This window comes from Cervus canadensis, chromosome 2, assembly GCF_019320065.1.
Source record: "Cervus canadensis isolate Bull #8, Minnesota chromosome 2, ASM1932006v1, whole genome shotgun sequence".
Lineage (NCBI taxonomy): Eukaryota > Metazoa > Chordata > Mammalia > Artiodactyla > Cervidae > Cervus > Cervus canadensis.
In genome coordinates, this window is record NC_057387.1 from 8830478 (window position 1) to 8847392 (window position 16915).

At 53.1% G+C, this 16915-nt stretch overlaps 2 protein-coding genes across 2 annotated transcripts in view; both read right to left on the bottom strand.

The window, feature by feature from the left end:
- Positions 1-2706: 2706 nt before the first annotated feature.
- CASQ1 (calsequestrin 1) lies at positions 2707-12289 on the bottom strand. Its single transcript, XM_043451951.1, has 11 exons — positions 11694-12289; positions 9337-9421; positions 8499-8599; positions 8187-8298; positions 7774-7847; positions 7311-7441; positions 6087-6132; positions 5663-5717; positions 5344-5444; positions 4493-4567; positions 2707-3296 (listed from the first exon to the last, which is right to left on the bottom strand). The coding sequence occupies exons 1-11, from the start codon at positions 11970-11972 to the stop codon at positions 3162-3164; spliced, it is 1194 nt and encodes a 397-aa protein (XP_043307886.1). The 5' UTR covers positions 11973-12289; the 3' UTR covers positions 2707-3161.
- A 3544-nt stretch (positions 12290-15833) lies between these two features.
- Positions 15834-16915, bottom strand: part of ATP1A4 (ATPase Na+/K+ transporting subunit alpha 4) — a 31229-nt gene continuing 30147 nt past the window's right edge. Inside the window, exons 21-22 of the mRNA XM_043451925.1 lie at positions 16225-16316; positions 15834-15965 (exon numbers count right to left, since the gene is read on the bottom strand). Of these exons, the coding sequence (XP_043307860.1) occupies positions 15937-15965; positions 16225-16316 (121 nt within the window). The 3' untranslated portion in view covers positions 15834-15936. The remainder of the gene's footprint in view (positions 15966-16224; positions 16317-16915) is intronic.

Consider the following 16915-nt stretch of genomic DNA (forward strand, 5'->3'; position numbering starts at 1 on the left):
GTGGCTGGGACCCTAGATGGCCAAGAGTAAGTTAGAGTTTGGAAGGCCTTTGGCCTTTGGATCCTTTTAGCTGCTTGACTCCGTGTTTGAAAAAACCTTTTTCTTCCCTTTATGGGTCAGGGGAGCCGTAGTAAATGACCACTCAGATTTATCCACCTTGAAGGTGGGAGAGCTGGGAGGAGTGGAGTCCAGAAGCAAAGTGGGGGCTTTCTTCGCCTGTCCTGGAGTTACAGATCTTCTCTCTCCAGGATGATGCCAGCCGCCCTTTGTGTTCCTCTCACCTTTCCCAAATATACCACCCTCCAGCCTTCTCCCTCCCCCCCCCCCATCATGATGTAATTTTATTTTCTAGGGAGAAAAAGAGCAGCAATGAGCTCAGCATGCAAATATAGACAACTTGCAAAGCCGTGCTTCACTCTCTTTGCCTTACCCCTCTGCCCAGGCCCAGCATGGCAGCTCTCACTTCCCTCTACCCTAGGGACTTTCCTCCCTCAGATTCTCAGGCAGACTTCGAACGGGAAGGAAGAAGTAGAAAAGCCTCTGTTTTCCTCTCCAGCCTAAAGGGTCTCTCCTCAACCCTGGCAGAGCCTGCCGATGAGGTCTGAGCCCCATCAGTGTCTGTGTCCCCTCCGGGGATGCCCCGGCTTCACCTCAGTACCAGCCTGAGTTCCTTCACCCCGGTTCCAGCAGGGGACCCTCAGGAAGCCTCAGGTGAGCCCCTCCTTTCTTGAGACTACACTCCCCCAGAAGAGGTCAGGCTGTGCTGCTTTGGGCCTCACAGCCCTTCTCTCTGTTATGCCATCCTCTTCCCCGGGTGCCCTGTCACTGCCCCTGTGATAGTAACATACTCTAATTTGCTTTTGCATCTGTCTCCTTTGTTCTGAGTTGTAGGGCCAAAACCTGTTTTGTTGACCCACCTCTGAGACTCAGAAAAACTGAATGACTTGTCTACAGTCAGTGAAAGGTCCAGTCTTTCAGAGGCAGCCAAGTAAGGGGACTCGGGCTTCATGCTGGCCCTGCTCCTCTCTTGGGCAGGTTATGCCTCAGAGCCTCAGTGTCCTTGTGGGTAAAGATGGGAACACTGATGTCTGTCTCACAGGGTTCTTGTGAGGTTTAGAAATTAAGTCCCTAGTGACTGGCACGGATGGATGGATGCTTAAAACATGGAAGCTATTATTTAGTCTGGGGCTTTCCACTGACCTATGCTAGAGAGTAAGTTCTGCAATATTTTTGTATTGGCCCAGTGCCCATACCATGTATTAAACATTTATTAGATGGGTACAAGTTGGATGAATAGGTGGTTTCTACTTTATACTTCTGCCACCATCTCCAGGAAGACTTCCTGGATTTGTCTGTGGAGGGTGAAAACTTCTCTCACCTAAGGTCTCATTCTTCCATGCTCAGACATCCTCTTAAGTTGTCCAGCAGTGCCTTTATACTCAGACTATGAAAACTGTAACATCCGTTAGTTATGGGCTTGTTCAGTTGCTTGTCCTTCACGCCTGATCCAGACTCCATTACACTTACCCCAGCCTGGGCCTGTGCTGGAGAGAATGTGGGTCCTTCCTGCCAGGATCGCCAGCGGGCCCCCAGGTCTGGGGGAATCCCTGTTGTACAAAATACAAGGTCTCCTCTGCATTCCCTTGACCACCGCTCCAGTCCACACTCTCCCAACTCTACTTGATTACTGTAATGGTCTGCTAAGAGTTGGACTCCCTGCCTCTGGTATCTCCATCAGCTTCCTTCCCTCTGTCCATCCTGCTCATCACTGCCAGCTTACATGTTGCTCCTCCTCCCTAGCTCACAGGACACCTCTGCCACCTAGCCTTGGGTGCACACCCACCTCACGGCCACCACGTGAACTCTTCTTGTCTGTGTGGCCTCTCTGTGCCCCTAGCATGGCACACACATTCCGACAGTGCTTTTGATGTTTTCACCACTTGAAATGTCTCCTCCCCAACTCCTTTGCCCCAGTCAAATTCCACTCTTCATTTAAGACCTAGAAAATACTCATTTCCTTTATGAAGCCATCAAAACCCATTCTCATCTCTCTTTTTTGAGTCTCTTCTATTCATTTGTTCCTTCTTCCAGCAAACATTTACTAAGGACTTTTTGTGTAACAAACCCTGTAGACACAGAGAAAAAGCCTGGGGTCCTTCCTTCCTTCAAGTGCTCACAGTCTGGTGGGATGGACAGACACTAGGATACGGGTGCAAGGAGGTGGATGGAGAGCGTGTGGTGGGAACCCAGAGGAGGGAGCTGCAGGAAGGGCCACCTCTGGGAAGGCCTCACCAAGGAAGTGTTATTTGGGCTCAATCTTGCCGTTCAAATAAGAGCCGCAAGGGAGGATGCTATCAAGTGCACATAATCACTTAATTATATATTGCTTTGTATTTTTCTTCATTGTTTAGTGCGCTTGTCTTGACTTCCCAGTGAGACTAATCAGCTCGAGAGCAGGGACAGGCCCAGCACTCTCTGTTCTCCCAGAGCCTGACAGTGGTTCTGGAGGAACACCATGTGTTCAGAAAAGCGCTGTTGACTTGCAGCAGATAAATAACCCAAGCTTCTCTGGAGTAACTGTCTGGAGGGAAGAGCCCCACCCCCTTGTGATCACAGTCCCCTGAGAAGGTACCCACACCTGAATCCCCCATCCTCTAGCTGCCTTCCTTCTGCCATAGGGGTGAGACCTCATCAGCAGACACTTGCTAATGTTGCCCCAGATCCTTTATTGAGGTCTCTCATTTGACCCAAATACATTAACAAGAGATTGCTAAAGTTCAGCCCCAAACACAGTACTCTCCCATCCCTCTGGCCAGGGATAGGACAGTCAGAAGGACAGAGGACTTGAGAGAGTAGGGAGGAGTTGCTCAGGTGGAGGGGACAGAAGAGATGGGAACCCGTAGATATGGTGAGAGGGGAATCACAAGAAAGCATGTAGGGAGTGATGGAAGAAACAAAGAATTGATACAGGGACGTAGTGGGACAGGAAACAGAAGTCAGAGAAGATAGCTGAGCTAGTGTGTCGGGAAATCGCAGCACCTAGCGTATAGACCCCAACAAGCCCCATGGCAGAGGACAACCTAGTGTCGCTGGAGGAGCTCGAGGGAGGCGAGGGGAGCAGGAGGAGAGTGGGTGGGGCTGGGAGGCGGCTGCCGCGGCAACTAATCATCATCGTCCTCTTCATCGTCGTCCTCCGTGTTGATCTCGCCCTCCAGCACATCCTCCAGCCAGTCCTCCAGCTCCTCCGCGGAGGGCAGATCCTCCTCGTCATCCATCTCCATCCACACGCTGTCCGCCTAGGACACGCACAGACTGGGCTCAAAGCTGAGCCTGATTCAGGTCTCCTGACCTGTCCTCCCACCCTCTGGCCTCTGTACACCCTCTGTCCCCTTCTCTGCCTCTGTCACTGGGCAGGAAAACTGTTCTGATGAAGGTCTAGGTTGGAATAGTGACAGCAAGAATAGAAAGAACAGCTGGATCAGCAACTAGACCTTCTCCCTTTGGTCTTTCTTACAAGCTCTTGCTGTGCTGAACTTCACAAAACAGACCTCTCTATCATGCCCTTGATGCAAGACCACTGGTGACTCTTCATGGCCTGGAGAATAAAGTCAGAAAGTCTCTAGCATTCAGGATTTTCCAAAACCTGCCTCTCTGGCATCATCCTCAGAGATCTCTGGACTCTCAAGCCATAAAATCTGACTTGCCTTTTCCCAGGCCTGATACTCATTTTCCTTCTTTTTGACCTTTTGCAGTAACTTTTCCATCAGTTTGGAAATAACTTCTCATAATTTTCACTCATAGAACTTCAGTGTATTTAAATTTTTTAGATTTAATTAATTTATTCTTTATTTTTAAAAATTGAGGTATGGCTGATTTACAACAATCTCCACTTTAAACTCTACTCCTTATAAACTCACTCTGATTCACAAGTAGAGGTCACTGATTTCTGCGCCTTCCTGGCATTTTATTTGTATCTCTATTATAGAGTTTATCAGATTTGGCCTGGTAGTTAATGGAATATCTACTTCACCAGTTAGACTGAGAATTATATGAAAGCAGACTGTGACCTATTCAACTCAACAAATGTTTTTAAAGCATCTGATGTATGTGACAGAGAAGATTTCTGCCTTCTAAAAGCTCAAAGACTACTGGAAGAGACACACATGATACATAATAGCTATATAAAAGTCATGTTCTCAATGCCAAATGGGCTCTGTGAGGAAGAAAATGATTCCAAATGGGAGATCTGGAAAGACTTCATGGAGAAGAGAGGATCTGAACTGGGCTTTGAAGGACAAGCAGCCAAATTCCAACAGATAGAAGCAGGCAGGAGTGTGTTCAGGGCAGGAATCTTTCCCTCTTTCCAGCCATTAGACTGGGCAGGTCTGATTCCTCTGGGAAGGGCCCTCAATTCCTAGTTAGCAAAGCAGAGAACTAGCTATGCTGGGAAGCAGAGGTGGAGGTCAGCCAGGGATGATGGAAGGAAACTCACGTCAGTAACATTGACGACTCCTATTTGTGGGGCTGACAAGTCGATGTTAAATGTCTTCTCCCAGTATGGAACCAGCTGTGGAGAGACCATATATGGTAAAACTTAATGGAGACTAGGAATACCTGAGTCCAGGAGGGTGTATGTGAGGGCCAGCAAGGGGGAGACAGAGGACCCTGTGAGCCCGCGGTGGGTGGGGGCTGGGTCCAGCCACAGTCCCTGAAGGGAACGGGTAGAACTAAGCAGTTGAAGAAAGTAGATATACCAAAAGGAAAGTATCAAGAGGGTCAGCTGGGAACACTGGCCGCTTCCTTCTGAAGAAAACCACCGATAGATAGGAAAGCTGCTCTGATCCTGGATCTGCTACTGATTGACTTTGTGACTCAGGGCAAGTCACTTCTCCCTGACCCTCAGTTTCTGCATCTCTAAGGTAATTATAACCAGTAACTGCCATTGGTCCTCATACTTGTGTTTGTTTATCTAGTTCTCTTTTCAACAAAGAATGTTAGGTAACAGAGCCCTGCCCTGAGACATGGCGTCTCTGTGCTTTGGTTCTGTGATTATGTACACCCACATGCAGGGTTAATGTGCCCCCTGCTCCCCCAAACTCTGGATGTCTCTAGAAAGAGCCGGCCCTGGACACCTGAGCTACCTGCTCAGCCTCTGCTCTGGGAATCCTGCGGTCCCCACACGTCCCAACCTGTGTCCTCTCTCTGAGGACGCCCTTGGCCCCCTGAGCATGCAGTAGGGTCCTCCACTGGGAGGCGGGGAATAGGAACTCTGAAACAGACCCCTGAGGACATGCCACAGGCGAAGGCCCCGCCAGGACAGCAGTGCCCGGCGACGCTTCTTACCAGGGGGAAGTCATCAGGGTCGATCCAGACGATGCTCAGATCAGGATTGTCCGTGTTATCCTGGGCCACGGCCTTGAGTGTCTCTAAGAACTCATAGCCATCTTGGAGGGAACACAGGTGGTAAGGGTGTGGCGGGGCACAGAGCAAACTGGCCTCCAGCTCTCTGCGCCCGCCTCCCATAGCGCCACATGTCTAGCTGGCAAACTGCGCTCTGAAAAAACACATCTTGCGTGTTAAAAGCCTACACTCGAATTAATACCCCATCTCCCCCTCACCAGTGCCCCTGCCTCCCAAATCCAATCCAGGATTCCTTCCTCACCAGGATCAGCTTCCTCTGCAAAGGCCACAATATGGATTCCATCCAGATCGTCCTCCTGTGGAAGGGTGTGGGGAGGAAGACCTTAGCTATACTCCCTCAAGTTACAGAGCCCAGAACAGACCCTAGATCTTCCTTGGACCTGAGTCTTGTGGCAATCTAGCTTCTGAAGCAGGTGTATTCTTCTCACCCACACTCCTCTAACCAACCCTTCAGCCCCAGAGCTTAGGGCTCCTCTTTTGTCATCTTTATCACGTTCTGTGTGTCCCCCAACTCCTGACACATTCTTCAGAACAGAAACCCTCAACCCTGGCTGGTGCACTGTCTCTCCTACAAGCAAGATGTGAGGAGCAGCAGGACTAGATGTTCCCAGGACTTGAATTCTCCCACGCTCACCCAGGGCCTGGCCCCGTCCAGGGGCACTCACCCAAGTCTCATACATACTCTCAGGCTTCAGTTTCCTCAGGGTTGATCTAGAAGAGACAGAAAGTCAGTACTCAGCGGGTCAGGACACCCGTGGCTCCAGCGGATCCCTGGAAGCAGAGGCTGCCACGGGGTCACACCTAGGGCACAGACAGCTAGTAGCCCAGAACAAAGCCATCTGGAAAAGATGAAGCTCCGGGCACCAGGCCCAGATCACTGCATGGTTAAAGCAGGTGGGAGAGCAGAGGGTGGGCCAGGGGACTGGAAAAGAGGCTTTTGGGAGAAAGAACTGGACATCTGGATGTTCATTCATTCATGCACAGATTGAGTGTTGGAGATGTTCTAAACGCTGTGCTAGGTGCTGTGTAGACAGAATTGAACGAGGCCAACATATTCCTGCCCCGAGGAAGAGAACCATAATCTAGTGGGGGAGAGTGAGAGTAAGCAGTGTTTACAGTGATGAATGGGTGTTCCCAGTTGTGGAGTACTGTGAAGGAAGAGAATTATGTGTGAGTGTAGGTCAGGGTTTCTCAGCCTCAGCATTTAACCCATTAAATAGCAATAGCACTCTCTTCAACCAAAAATGTCTCTGCTGCTGCTGCTGCTAAGTCGCTTCAGTCATGTCCGACTTTGTATGGCCCCATAGACGGCAGCCCACCAGGCTCTGCCGTCCCTGGGATTCTCCAGGCAAGAACACTGGAGTGGGTTGCCATTTCCTTCTCCTAAAGTGTCTCTAGACATTGCCAAATATCCCCTGGAGGACAGTCGTCCCCTACCTCACCACTCCCTCCAGCCCTGCTGAGAACCACTGGTGCAGGTAATGCGTGACAAACACCACGGGTCAGAGGTGGCTTAGGATCCCTGTTCTGACACTCCTTGTGGACTGTCCTCAGCTGAGGTTGTTAAAGGATTAAATAGAATAAGAAAGAGAGCACTTCAGAGTTCCTAGCAGACCACAGGCACTCAACACTGGTCTCAGTCCACATCACAGTGAACTGTACAGATTTATGGGGCACCCTCTGTGCCCCATCAGGCTCTGGTTAAGTGCTGGGGTGCAAAGACCATCTGTGCAAGACCATCGGTGCATCAGTGAGCACTGGTCCCCAGAGATGTATTCATCTCCTGGTGAGACCAGGCTCCTGGGCAGCTGCCGTTCCCCTGGCCCATCTCACAGACGTGTTCCTGAGGAGGAGCCCACGCTGCCCAGGGGCTTGCCCCCACGCCCTACCTTTTGTGCGCCTCCACGAAGTTGACGATCTCCTCTTCACTGTTGGGCTTGTCTGGGATGGTCACAGGCTCTTCCATGAAGGCCTCGTAGAAATCAATTTCATTCAGCTTTAGGGTCAGCTTCTTTGCCACCTTTTGGGGAAGGGGATGGGGGAATTGGAGCAGGGGACATGCGCTCAGCGGGGGAAGCAGTATTAATGGAGAGTGTTACGGGGGGAGCCGGTATCAAACAGGGAGTCAGACAACCTGGGCCCTTGTCACTGCTATTGTGACACTGGACTCGTGTCTTAACTTGTCTGGGCTTTGGCTGAACCTGAGAGGGGTGGGTTAGGTCATCTGAAACCTGTGGAGTGGAGGAAGCCTGGGTGGGGTGGCGTGTGTAGGGACGGAGGAGGCCCCCGTCGACTCTGGGAGGGGGTCTGGAGGGCAGTTGAGAGGAGTGAGGGGACCTCAGGGCCGCAAACCTTGCTGTCGAAGGTGGCGAAGAAGGGGATGTAGGGATGGAACTCCTCCGCCGCGTCCTCGTAGGCTTTGTAATCTGAGGAGGGAGTGCAGAGTCAGTCTCTGGGGGAACCAGGGTCTGCCAGGGAACCGCCTCTCTCTGTCTCCCCAGTTCTTTGGCAAATGGGTTCACTCTGAGACCCACCCCCTCTAGTTTTCTGAGAAGAGATATGGTGGTGAGGGGGCGGGGAAGGGAAACGCCTTGGTGCCAGTCTGAGAAACTCGCAGAGTGCAGGGAGATCAGAGCAGCCGATGGACCCACCCTGGCAAGAGGGGTGAGGAGGCAGGGGTCTGAGCCAGTGGGTGAAGTGGAGAGGGAGGAGGACAGATGAAATGGGGGGCTGGGAGGGGACAGTGGAGTCTGAGGGTTACCCACGCTCTGAGTCTTTGTTCTTGAAGTAGCCAATGAGTTTGTTATCATCTTCAATATTCTCAAATGCCTGCAGCTCTCGTTCACCCTCAATCAATTCCACAGGGTCCTCTAGGACCTGGAAGAGCAAGGACATTGAAGGAATTACAGTGAGTCTTTGAACTCTGGCAGAGACAGGGAGAGGGGTCAGGGAGAAAGGGGCTCTCTGTTGGGGAGGAAGGGCTCTCTGTTGCCTTTGTGTGTTTGTGTGTGAGGCTGGAGTTGGTGGAACAGGCATGAGGTCTTTAAGCAAGGCCATTAGGTCCAAGGGTTCCTCACATCAAGCAGAAACTCCACCAGGGTGTCAGCAGAAAACTCGCCATCATACTCAATGACTTCATCTCCCTTGAAAACATAAACGCTGTCCTCTTCAGTCAGTCCTAGGGAGGGAGCCAGAGGTGGGCCATGATTCCAGCCTTCCCACAGATTCCAGGGTCACAGCCCATTCCATAATCCCACTGGACCCTCGCTCCCATCCTTCACCTCCCCTGCCCCCGGCCCTGCTCACCTCCACTGCCTCTTAGCCCCTACATCCCTGAGGTCCAGCCCCCTCTAGTCTGGCCCCAGCGGCTCTCCAGAGAGAAAGAGGTCAGAGGCGGGTGGAAGGAGAGGACAAAGGGAGATACAGACTCTAGCAAAATGTCTCCCTTTCTCTATTTGCCATAACCAAGGGCAGATATTCCTTTTACCGCCTCTGAGAATTCTAGTTGCTAATTCCCAGCCCGGGCCCTTTAACCTTCTGCTATTATTGACCGGATGACTTCATTACTGACCACCCCTCCCCCATCCACATCCGGAGTCCCGTCTCCGGCCTGTGCTGCCCCCTGGCGGCTGGTGCTGTAACATCCGGCCCGCAGCTCTGCGGGTGGGGAGGGGTGGGACGAGGAGCTTGCGGAGGCCTCCCCAGCCGCACTTGTGTTCCCTGATTCCCCCTTTCCTCCAGCACCTAGTCCTGTCTTTAGGTACATACAAAGAAGGCCACCTCCACCTCTCTCTGAGATTTGAGCATGGTTCTCTGTAAGGAATAAAGGAGAGCCTGGAATCCCCAGCCACACCCCTGCAAATGTCCGTCTTTTCTCCCGTGCCACCTTCCCCTTCCTGCTCCTCCTATGCTTACCTAGTTTCTTGGCTACAGCAGCGTCCTTCTCAGAGTCCACCATCCCGAAGCCAACACCCTTGTCTTCTAGGACTTGGGCTGCTAACTGAAGGGAGAGTTAGGGTTAAAATCAGCCCCTGAAAGTCTTAATAACCACTAGTTCCCATCTCTTTCTTTTGAGTTGGGTCATTGGGGATTCTGGGACTATGAGGCCTTGATGCTGTTCCAGGACCCAGGATATCTCTACTTTCCCTTCTACCCCACCCACCCTCCCATTTTTTTTCTTTTTTTTTTTTTTTGGTCTTTGGTTCAAATTTAATCCTTGAACACTTATTGCTCACTTATTGTTGTTTAGGCGCTAAGTCCTGTCCGACTCTATGACCCCATGGACTGTAGCCCACCAGCCTCCTCTGTCCATGGGATTTCCCAGGCAAGAATACTGGAGTGGGTTGCCATTTCTTTCTCCAGAGGATCTTCCCCACCCAGGGATCAAATCTGCGTCTCCTGCTTGGCAGGTGGATTCTTTACCGTTGAGTTACCTGGGAAGCCTGTTGCTCATTTACAGTGTGCTTATTATGATGAACTTGAAGGCACTGTGCATGTACTTATGGGTTCCTTAGGGATGCTGAGGGATCTGACTTCAGAATGCCTGGGGCCCTTCCCTCCTTCAGAGCTGAGCCCTGTCCTCCATACTAAGGCCATACTAAGGCCTCCATACTAAGGCCATCAGTGTGGGGGTGATGTTCTGCGCCCCTTGGATTCTTCTGAGTGACTCCCAATGGGGAGAATTTTAGAGAGCAAGGGTGGTGATGGGGTCTGTTCATGTTGCGGAGGAGCGGGGAGAGATGCAGAGCCAAGAGCAGAGGTCACTGGGGCAAACGCTGGTTACCCTCAGAGGCAAAGAGACTGACAAAGAGGCTAGAGGTGAAATAGGCCTGTCTTTCCTCAATGCAATGGGACTTTGCTTTTCACTGTCCACTTCAGCCTGTCCTTAGGCTATGGAGTGTCAGCCCTAGGTCCCTGTCCCTGGGCCCCGCCCACCCCACCCCCTCTCGCCAGGTTCTCAACCCTGATGCACTCTGCATTGGGCCCAGCTTGCAGCTTTACCCCACCTTTACCCATCTGAGTACCCGAGTCTGTGCTCAGATTCTCAGGAGGACAGGGCAGGGAGACGGTTGGCAGGTGGATGGCCAGGGATGCTGAGCACTCAAGATAAAAATACTCAGCTCATTAATCAGATGGCAGGTTCCAGCATACGGCAGGGGCGCACAGAAATGAGAGCCTGCAATCCTGGTGTCTTGCCCTGAAATACTCCAAGCTCTGGGCAAGCTGGGGCCTCTATGTGCTGCCAAGCTAGAGGAGGGGCTGCAGCAGCTTGGACAAGGAGACTCCAACACATCCCGGCTCCTGGAGGGCTCTGTGACCAAGTCTCCAATCATTTACAAACACGGGCTTTTTTCTTGTAACAATAGGCCCTCTCTCCTTTATGCCCGAGGTCAGCTAGCGGGTGAGGAGAGTCTTCCCACAAAGACAATTTGGGGAAGGCATGGTGAAGCCGCCTCCAAACACAAGAATTTTCCAGTTGGCGTGCCCAGCTTGATTCAGTAGGGGCAGATGGGATGGGGGAGGGGAGAGGGGCCTGAGAGGCCAGTGGGAGGCATAGTGGGCTCCTTTACACCTTTAGCTGTGAAATCAGCGACATGCTGGCTGCCCAGATGGCTCAGTGGTAAAGAATCTGCCTGCCAAGCAGGAGATGTGGGTTCCATCCCTGGGTCGGGAAGGTCCTTTGGAGAAGGAAATGACAACCTACTCCAGTATCTTGCCTGGGAAATCCCATGGACAGAGGAGGCTGGTGGGCTACAGTCCATGGGGTCACAAAAGAGTCAGACACAACTTAGCGACTAAACAATGACATGCAAATAAAATGTCAATGACATTTGTACTTATACCGTTTGGAACTCTTTGGGGTGCAGCCCCTAAAGTGTATAGAGAACGGGCACGTTCTGGCTAGGATGGTAGATTTGGGGGTGCACTGCAATTCCTTTCCTTCCCATGAAGAAACTCTCTTTTCCTTTTTTGCCCCCCTTCCAAGGTCACCCCAGTCCTAGCCAAACCTAGTACTACCAGCCTCCTCTAGCATGGAGGAGAGATTCTCCTTCCCTAACATTGCCTGACTACAGGGGTACTTTGGGGTTCCTGAATCTCTCTCTCTTTGGGCCAAGGTCATATGCCACTTGTGTCCTGTTAGTGGAAGCAGGATCCTGCTGCACTGCCTCTCCCCGCAATCCCACCCTCAAAGATCCATGTGGCGTTGTAGGAGAGAGGGGTGCAGAGAGGGGCTGAGCCTGCTCTGCCAGCCTGCAGACCCCGCCACTCACCTCCAGGATCAGCTCCTCCATCTCAAACTGTCTTTGTGAGGCCTTGTCGTCCTCGGGGGGTTCGTGGTAGAGCAGCGCCAGCACCTCGTACTTCTTGAACACATTCTTGTAGTTCTTTGCGTTGACATTGACCACACGGTCCACACCGTCATACTGAGGGAAGTCGAGCCCTTCCTCCCCCTGCACCCCTGACTTGGGTGACCCTAGCACCAGCAGCAACAGCAGTGCCAGCCGAAGGCCGGGCACAGCTCTGGCCCCCATCCTGTCTGCAGCGCTCATGGAGGTAGTGGGATCTGTGTTGGTGCGTCTCGTCTAGAAGAGGTTAGCTGGGGTAGGGAGGGGCCCCTGGGTCCCAAATCCTGAGCTGGGGGCTCACAGTGGGGGTGGGGCGGGAATGGCCCAGAGCAGTGGACAGAGGACACTGCCGGTCCTGGAGAAACTGCCGACAGAGCCAAGAGAAAAAGGGTCCAGAGGAGGACTAGGAGCAGGGGGCGGGGAGGGAACCGGAGCTGCCCCTGGGGTTGGCACCCTCGGCCCCCACCTGGTCCTGTCTAAATATGGCTCCAGGATTGGCAGGGGAGACGGATAACCTTCTGAGGCCAGGGCGGCTCCACAAGGGCCGGGATCCTCCTACCTCCACCACCTCTCCCCCAGGCCCCGGGAGCCTCCTTCCCCTCCCCCGCACCCAATGTCCAGGGCTCCTCAGCCCCTGTCCCCACACGGGCCTAAGAGCTCATCACCATATTAAGAAAGGAAAAAGCTGGAGCTAAAAATAAGATGAGATGAGTCGGAGGTAAATGAAGCTGGGGCTGGGGGAGGGAAGGCTTGGGGTAATTAGGGAGAGTTGAGGGAGGGCGAGGGTACTCAGAGGGAAGCTGGGCTGCAGACAAGGTGGTCTTCCGGGTCAGAGGTTGGACTGGTGATACATTCGTAAAGGAAGGACAAGTGCAGTATTGCCTCTGAGTCCTAAAACCTGGGGCTCTCCTCGGGGTCAGGTCTGTTTGTTTGATCCTGTGGAGGAAGGCAGGGAGTACAAGAGCAATCCAGGCTGCAGGAAAGAGACCCCCTGCACTTCCCTTTAAAGAACCAAGACCAAGGGTGAGATCATTCCCCAATAAAAGATGGAGCGGCGTCCAGGACCGGCGCCCTGGCTCCGCTCCAGCCAGTTTCCTTTGCTTCACTCAACACTCCTAACTGGAGAATGCAGGGGAAGGACGGGGCGTGGGGCGTGAAGTGCTGGCCCACAGCCGCCCTGGGAGATGCGGATCTGGGGCTTCTCTGCCCACGGCCCTGAGATGAGAAGGAGAGTCGTTCGGCTGTGGCCTCCCCCTGGTGCTCTCTACTTTGATCCTATGGGACTGGTTTTCTAGGGCACGGTGGAAAGGAGGCTTCCCCAGGATGAATGATTCCGAGGAAAGCAAGTTGCGACTACTCATTCCTACGTCTTTGACAAGACAAAAAGGACCAGGTATAAAGAATAGGGGGAAAAAATTAACACTGGGGAAACATGAGGAGGTGGGGCCCGGAACCAAGGATGTTGATTAATTCTGTGCACTAAGCGTCAAAGCAGAGCTGGGAGGGTGGGCCTCTCACTTCCTAGATCCCAGCTTGGGGGTGAGGGCAGAGTGGGTGAGTCCAACTCTGGGTACTTTGCAGGAGGGACCCTTTTCATGGCCCCACCACCATCCAGGGCTCACGCACAGGTAAGCTGAGGCACAAGGGAGGCCAGAGAGAGGCTAGCTAGATCGAAGTCAGAAGCCTCCAGCCCTGCCCTGAGGTATCTCTGACATTGGAGGAGCACGTGTGTGTTTTGCACCATGAAATTGTTAGAGGAGGAATTTTTCCACTCTCCCGTGGGGCAGACCTTACACAGCTAAGCAAGGAAGGCCAGGAAAATATCTCAGGAACGTGGCAGGAGTGCATCCAAGAGAGACATCTGTCGTTGGAGCAGGAGGGGCCAGATGTAGCTAAGCAGGGCATGTTGGAGCTGGAGAGACCCCAGAACGCATCTCCTGGAATCGGGGAGGCGACCGTCGGAGCAAAGACTACGGAGAGAAGGGCAGACCCACCCAGATGTCCACGACCAGATGATGTCCAGCCCCGACTCCTCCTGCTGTGCGCACTCTGGGAGTGGGGGTGGGGGACATCGGGACAGAGACACTGGGACGTTAGACTCAGTTCGTCCTGAATCTGACCTCTCGTACCCCCGGGTGTGAGCTGGGATGAAAAGGTGCCCCAGGCCTGCCCCGTTCTCCCCTCCTCTCCTGCAGTTACCAGGCTGCTTCATCCTGGCCTGCTCCCCCTGCTTGCCCCTGGCTCTCCAGGGACACCCGGAGCCCTTCCAGCAGCTGCACGGCTCCTCGCCTCCCTGTTCTCCTTTCTGATGCCTTCCTCTCTGCTTTCTACTCAAGCCCTTTCCCTCTAGGCCCCTGCCTTCAGCCTCAGCCACTGATATCAAATGACCCTAAGTTGGGGCCTCTGTATTTTTAACCCACCAGACACCCAAAGCTCCTGCTACTGAAACCTGAGGAGCTGGTTTCACACTCCCCTCTCCCTGCCTCACACACACACACACACACACACACAGCCTGGCCCCTCTGTCTCCCAGGGTCTGGTTCAGCCCTGTCAGCAGCGGGGAGGGACCCCAGACTGATACAGCCCTGTCCCCAGGAGACCTTGTGTTGGAGGAGAGGGGAGCAGGTGGGAGAGAGACCTCCGAGGAGGCGTGCCCAGCGTAGGGGGAAGGTGGCTGGTGTCCCTTACAGACGGGCCTTCTCTTTGCTAGCCCACAGCCTCTCATCCTCCAGATTCCACGGCCCTTCCTCCATCACTAACCTACTTTTTTTTTTTTTTTCTTTTTCATGATGCATTTGTAGATTATTGGCCCAGCCTTCATTGTAAGACTAGCCTGAAAAGTGGTTAAGGGCACAAGTTCTGGAATCAGAATCATCTAAAAAACCGGGTCGGGTGGTAAGAATGTGTTTGTTGTACGGATTAATGGATGGTGTGACTAAGGCCTTTGTCCACTGCCAGACATAATGTGCAGTCACCTAACACATGTGCTTTGTTTTTGGTGACAGTCTACGATTTCCCCCAGCTTTTCTCAGCATTTCTCTCTCTGTCTCTCTGCTTTTTGGCATAGCCAACTCTCTCCTCTAAAAAAAGCCTCAGAGTGAGCCGATCCCCAGGGCCGAGTAGACCAGCTCACAGAGCAAAAGCCAGCTAGTGGGTGAAGAGGAAGGAAGAGCTGCCGCCAAGGGTGGGCAGAAGAGAAAGCTCCTGGGGACTCCACTGTGACCTGAGATGCAGCAAGTGCCAGGCTCAGGCTCAGAGGCCAGGCTTTGGGGAACGGCCATCACCTGTGTTGAGCTGGAGCATGAGCGGGCGGGTGCTATGCCTGAAGCAAAGGCTACAGGCATCCAGACAGCATTGTTTCAGTCTCTGCCGCAAGGCTACGCCAGGGAAAATGGCCAAGGGATGGGATGGGGTCGAGGTGCCCTGATAACTAGGGCCAAGGACAGGGACACCAGATCATCCTCGGAGGTGGGGCGGCCCCCACAGTCACCTCGCACCACGTGGCCCCTTCCAAATCTTTTAACCTCTCTGGACCTCCTGTCCTTCGTGATGAAATAAGGTGTCTTCTAGCATGAAGGTCTATGAGTCTGTAAGTTATCTGAGGAATTAGTGGGCGCTGTGGCCCCTCTATAAAATGTGGCTTCCCGCTCCTCTCTCATCCCCTCCATTTCTCTGATCCCAGCTTGACTTGTCCGTCCTTGCTATCAGTTGAGTTGGAGAGTAACTTTGAGGGGATACCCTCAGCGGGCAAGGATGCTTGATTCTGATCGCTTCCCAGCCTGGCCGCTGAAAGACTCCCCCTGCCCGGCTACCATGAATGAAGATCTAGGGAGAGAGCATCTCCAAAAACCAAATGCGACACATCCAGGAGCTGAGGGCTGTTGCAGATATTTACTCTCTAGACTGGTTACTGAGCCCCTCGCTGGGCTCCAGGAAGACACAGGCTGGGCTTCCCCTCACCCCCACCTCATCTCCTTCTCCTACTCATGGTGCCATCAACCCAGCCCTAGGATTGCCTGTCTCTCTTGTCCAACGTTCTTCCTCTTGGCATCTCTCTGCCCCAACTAATACGCTCTCTCAGATGTTTTCCCAAACTCGTTACCTCTAAACCTCCCCCACCTGGCCCTCAGAACACCCCGATGGCATGTGAGCTCTTCCTCTCTGGAGGTTAGTAGTAGGTCTCCTTCTCCACCCAGCCTGTGGAAGAGAAGAGACCAGAGTGAACGGGGGGAGGCATCAAGGGGAGCAAGACAGAAGGTGAGCCAGGATAGGGTGGGAGGCCTGAGAGGGGAAGGCAGGGCCCCACGGATTGGAAGCAGCAGCGTGGTGGGGTCAAGGGCTAGAGGGCAGAGCCCAGGCACTGCATCAGCCAGGCAGTGAGCTGGGGAGAGGGGCCATGGGGCTGCAGGAACCGTCTGCGCTGGGACAGTCAGGCCAAGGTGCAGGGGAGCCTCACCGCCAGGATGACGGCGAATGATGAATCTTCTCGTTTCATCATACACAAAGATGAGGAGGCTGTAGGGAGTGGCACACAGCCACCAGGTTATCCTGCAGAGAGAAAAGCTGGTCAGCAGAGGAGGGAATAGAGGGGCCTGAGAAAGGCAGGGGTAGAGAGCGTGGCTGGGAATCGAGTGTTTTGTTTATTGTGTGTGTAGGGTGAGGGAGTTAGAGAAGGTGGGTTCGAGGTTTGGAAAAAGGAGACCGGCGCTTTACAGGAACAGATCACCTTTGGTGAGGCGGGAAGGGGCAGCAGTCAGATCAGTGAGCTGCCGTACTAATCCCAGAAAAGAGTAAGTGTATATAGGCTTGTATGTGGAAATCTACTGTCTTAAGGGGGCCTGTTCTTCTCCAAGGTTGTTTGGAGTAGTTATTTCTCAAATGGCTGGGGCAAGGAATTCTGGCGATTGGCCAGAGGCTGGGCCGGCTGGGAGCTGGGCATTTCAACCTTAATGTCCATTTTTCCTTCAGGTGAGAGAGAGTTCTTTGTTTTGCATAGAATGGTGGGGAGGACCAGAGGAGGGGCGTTTTAAAACTTTCCTTCGGGGTGGAAGGTTGATTCCTACCTTTTGAGGAGGTCAGAGCCTGGAGACTGAGGGGGGAGGGCCCAGGACGGGAACGTAAAACGCCAATGAGCATGGAGTGGGATA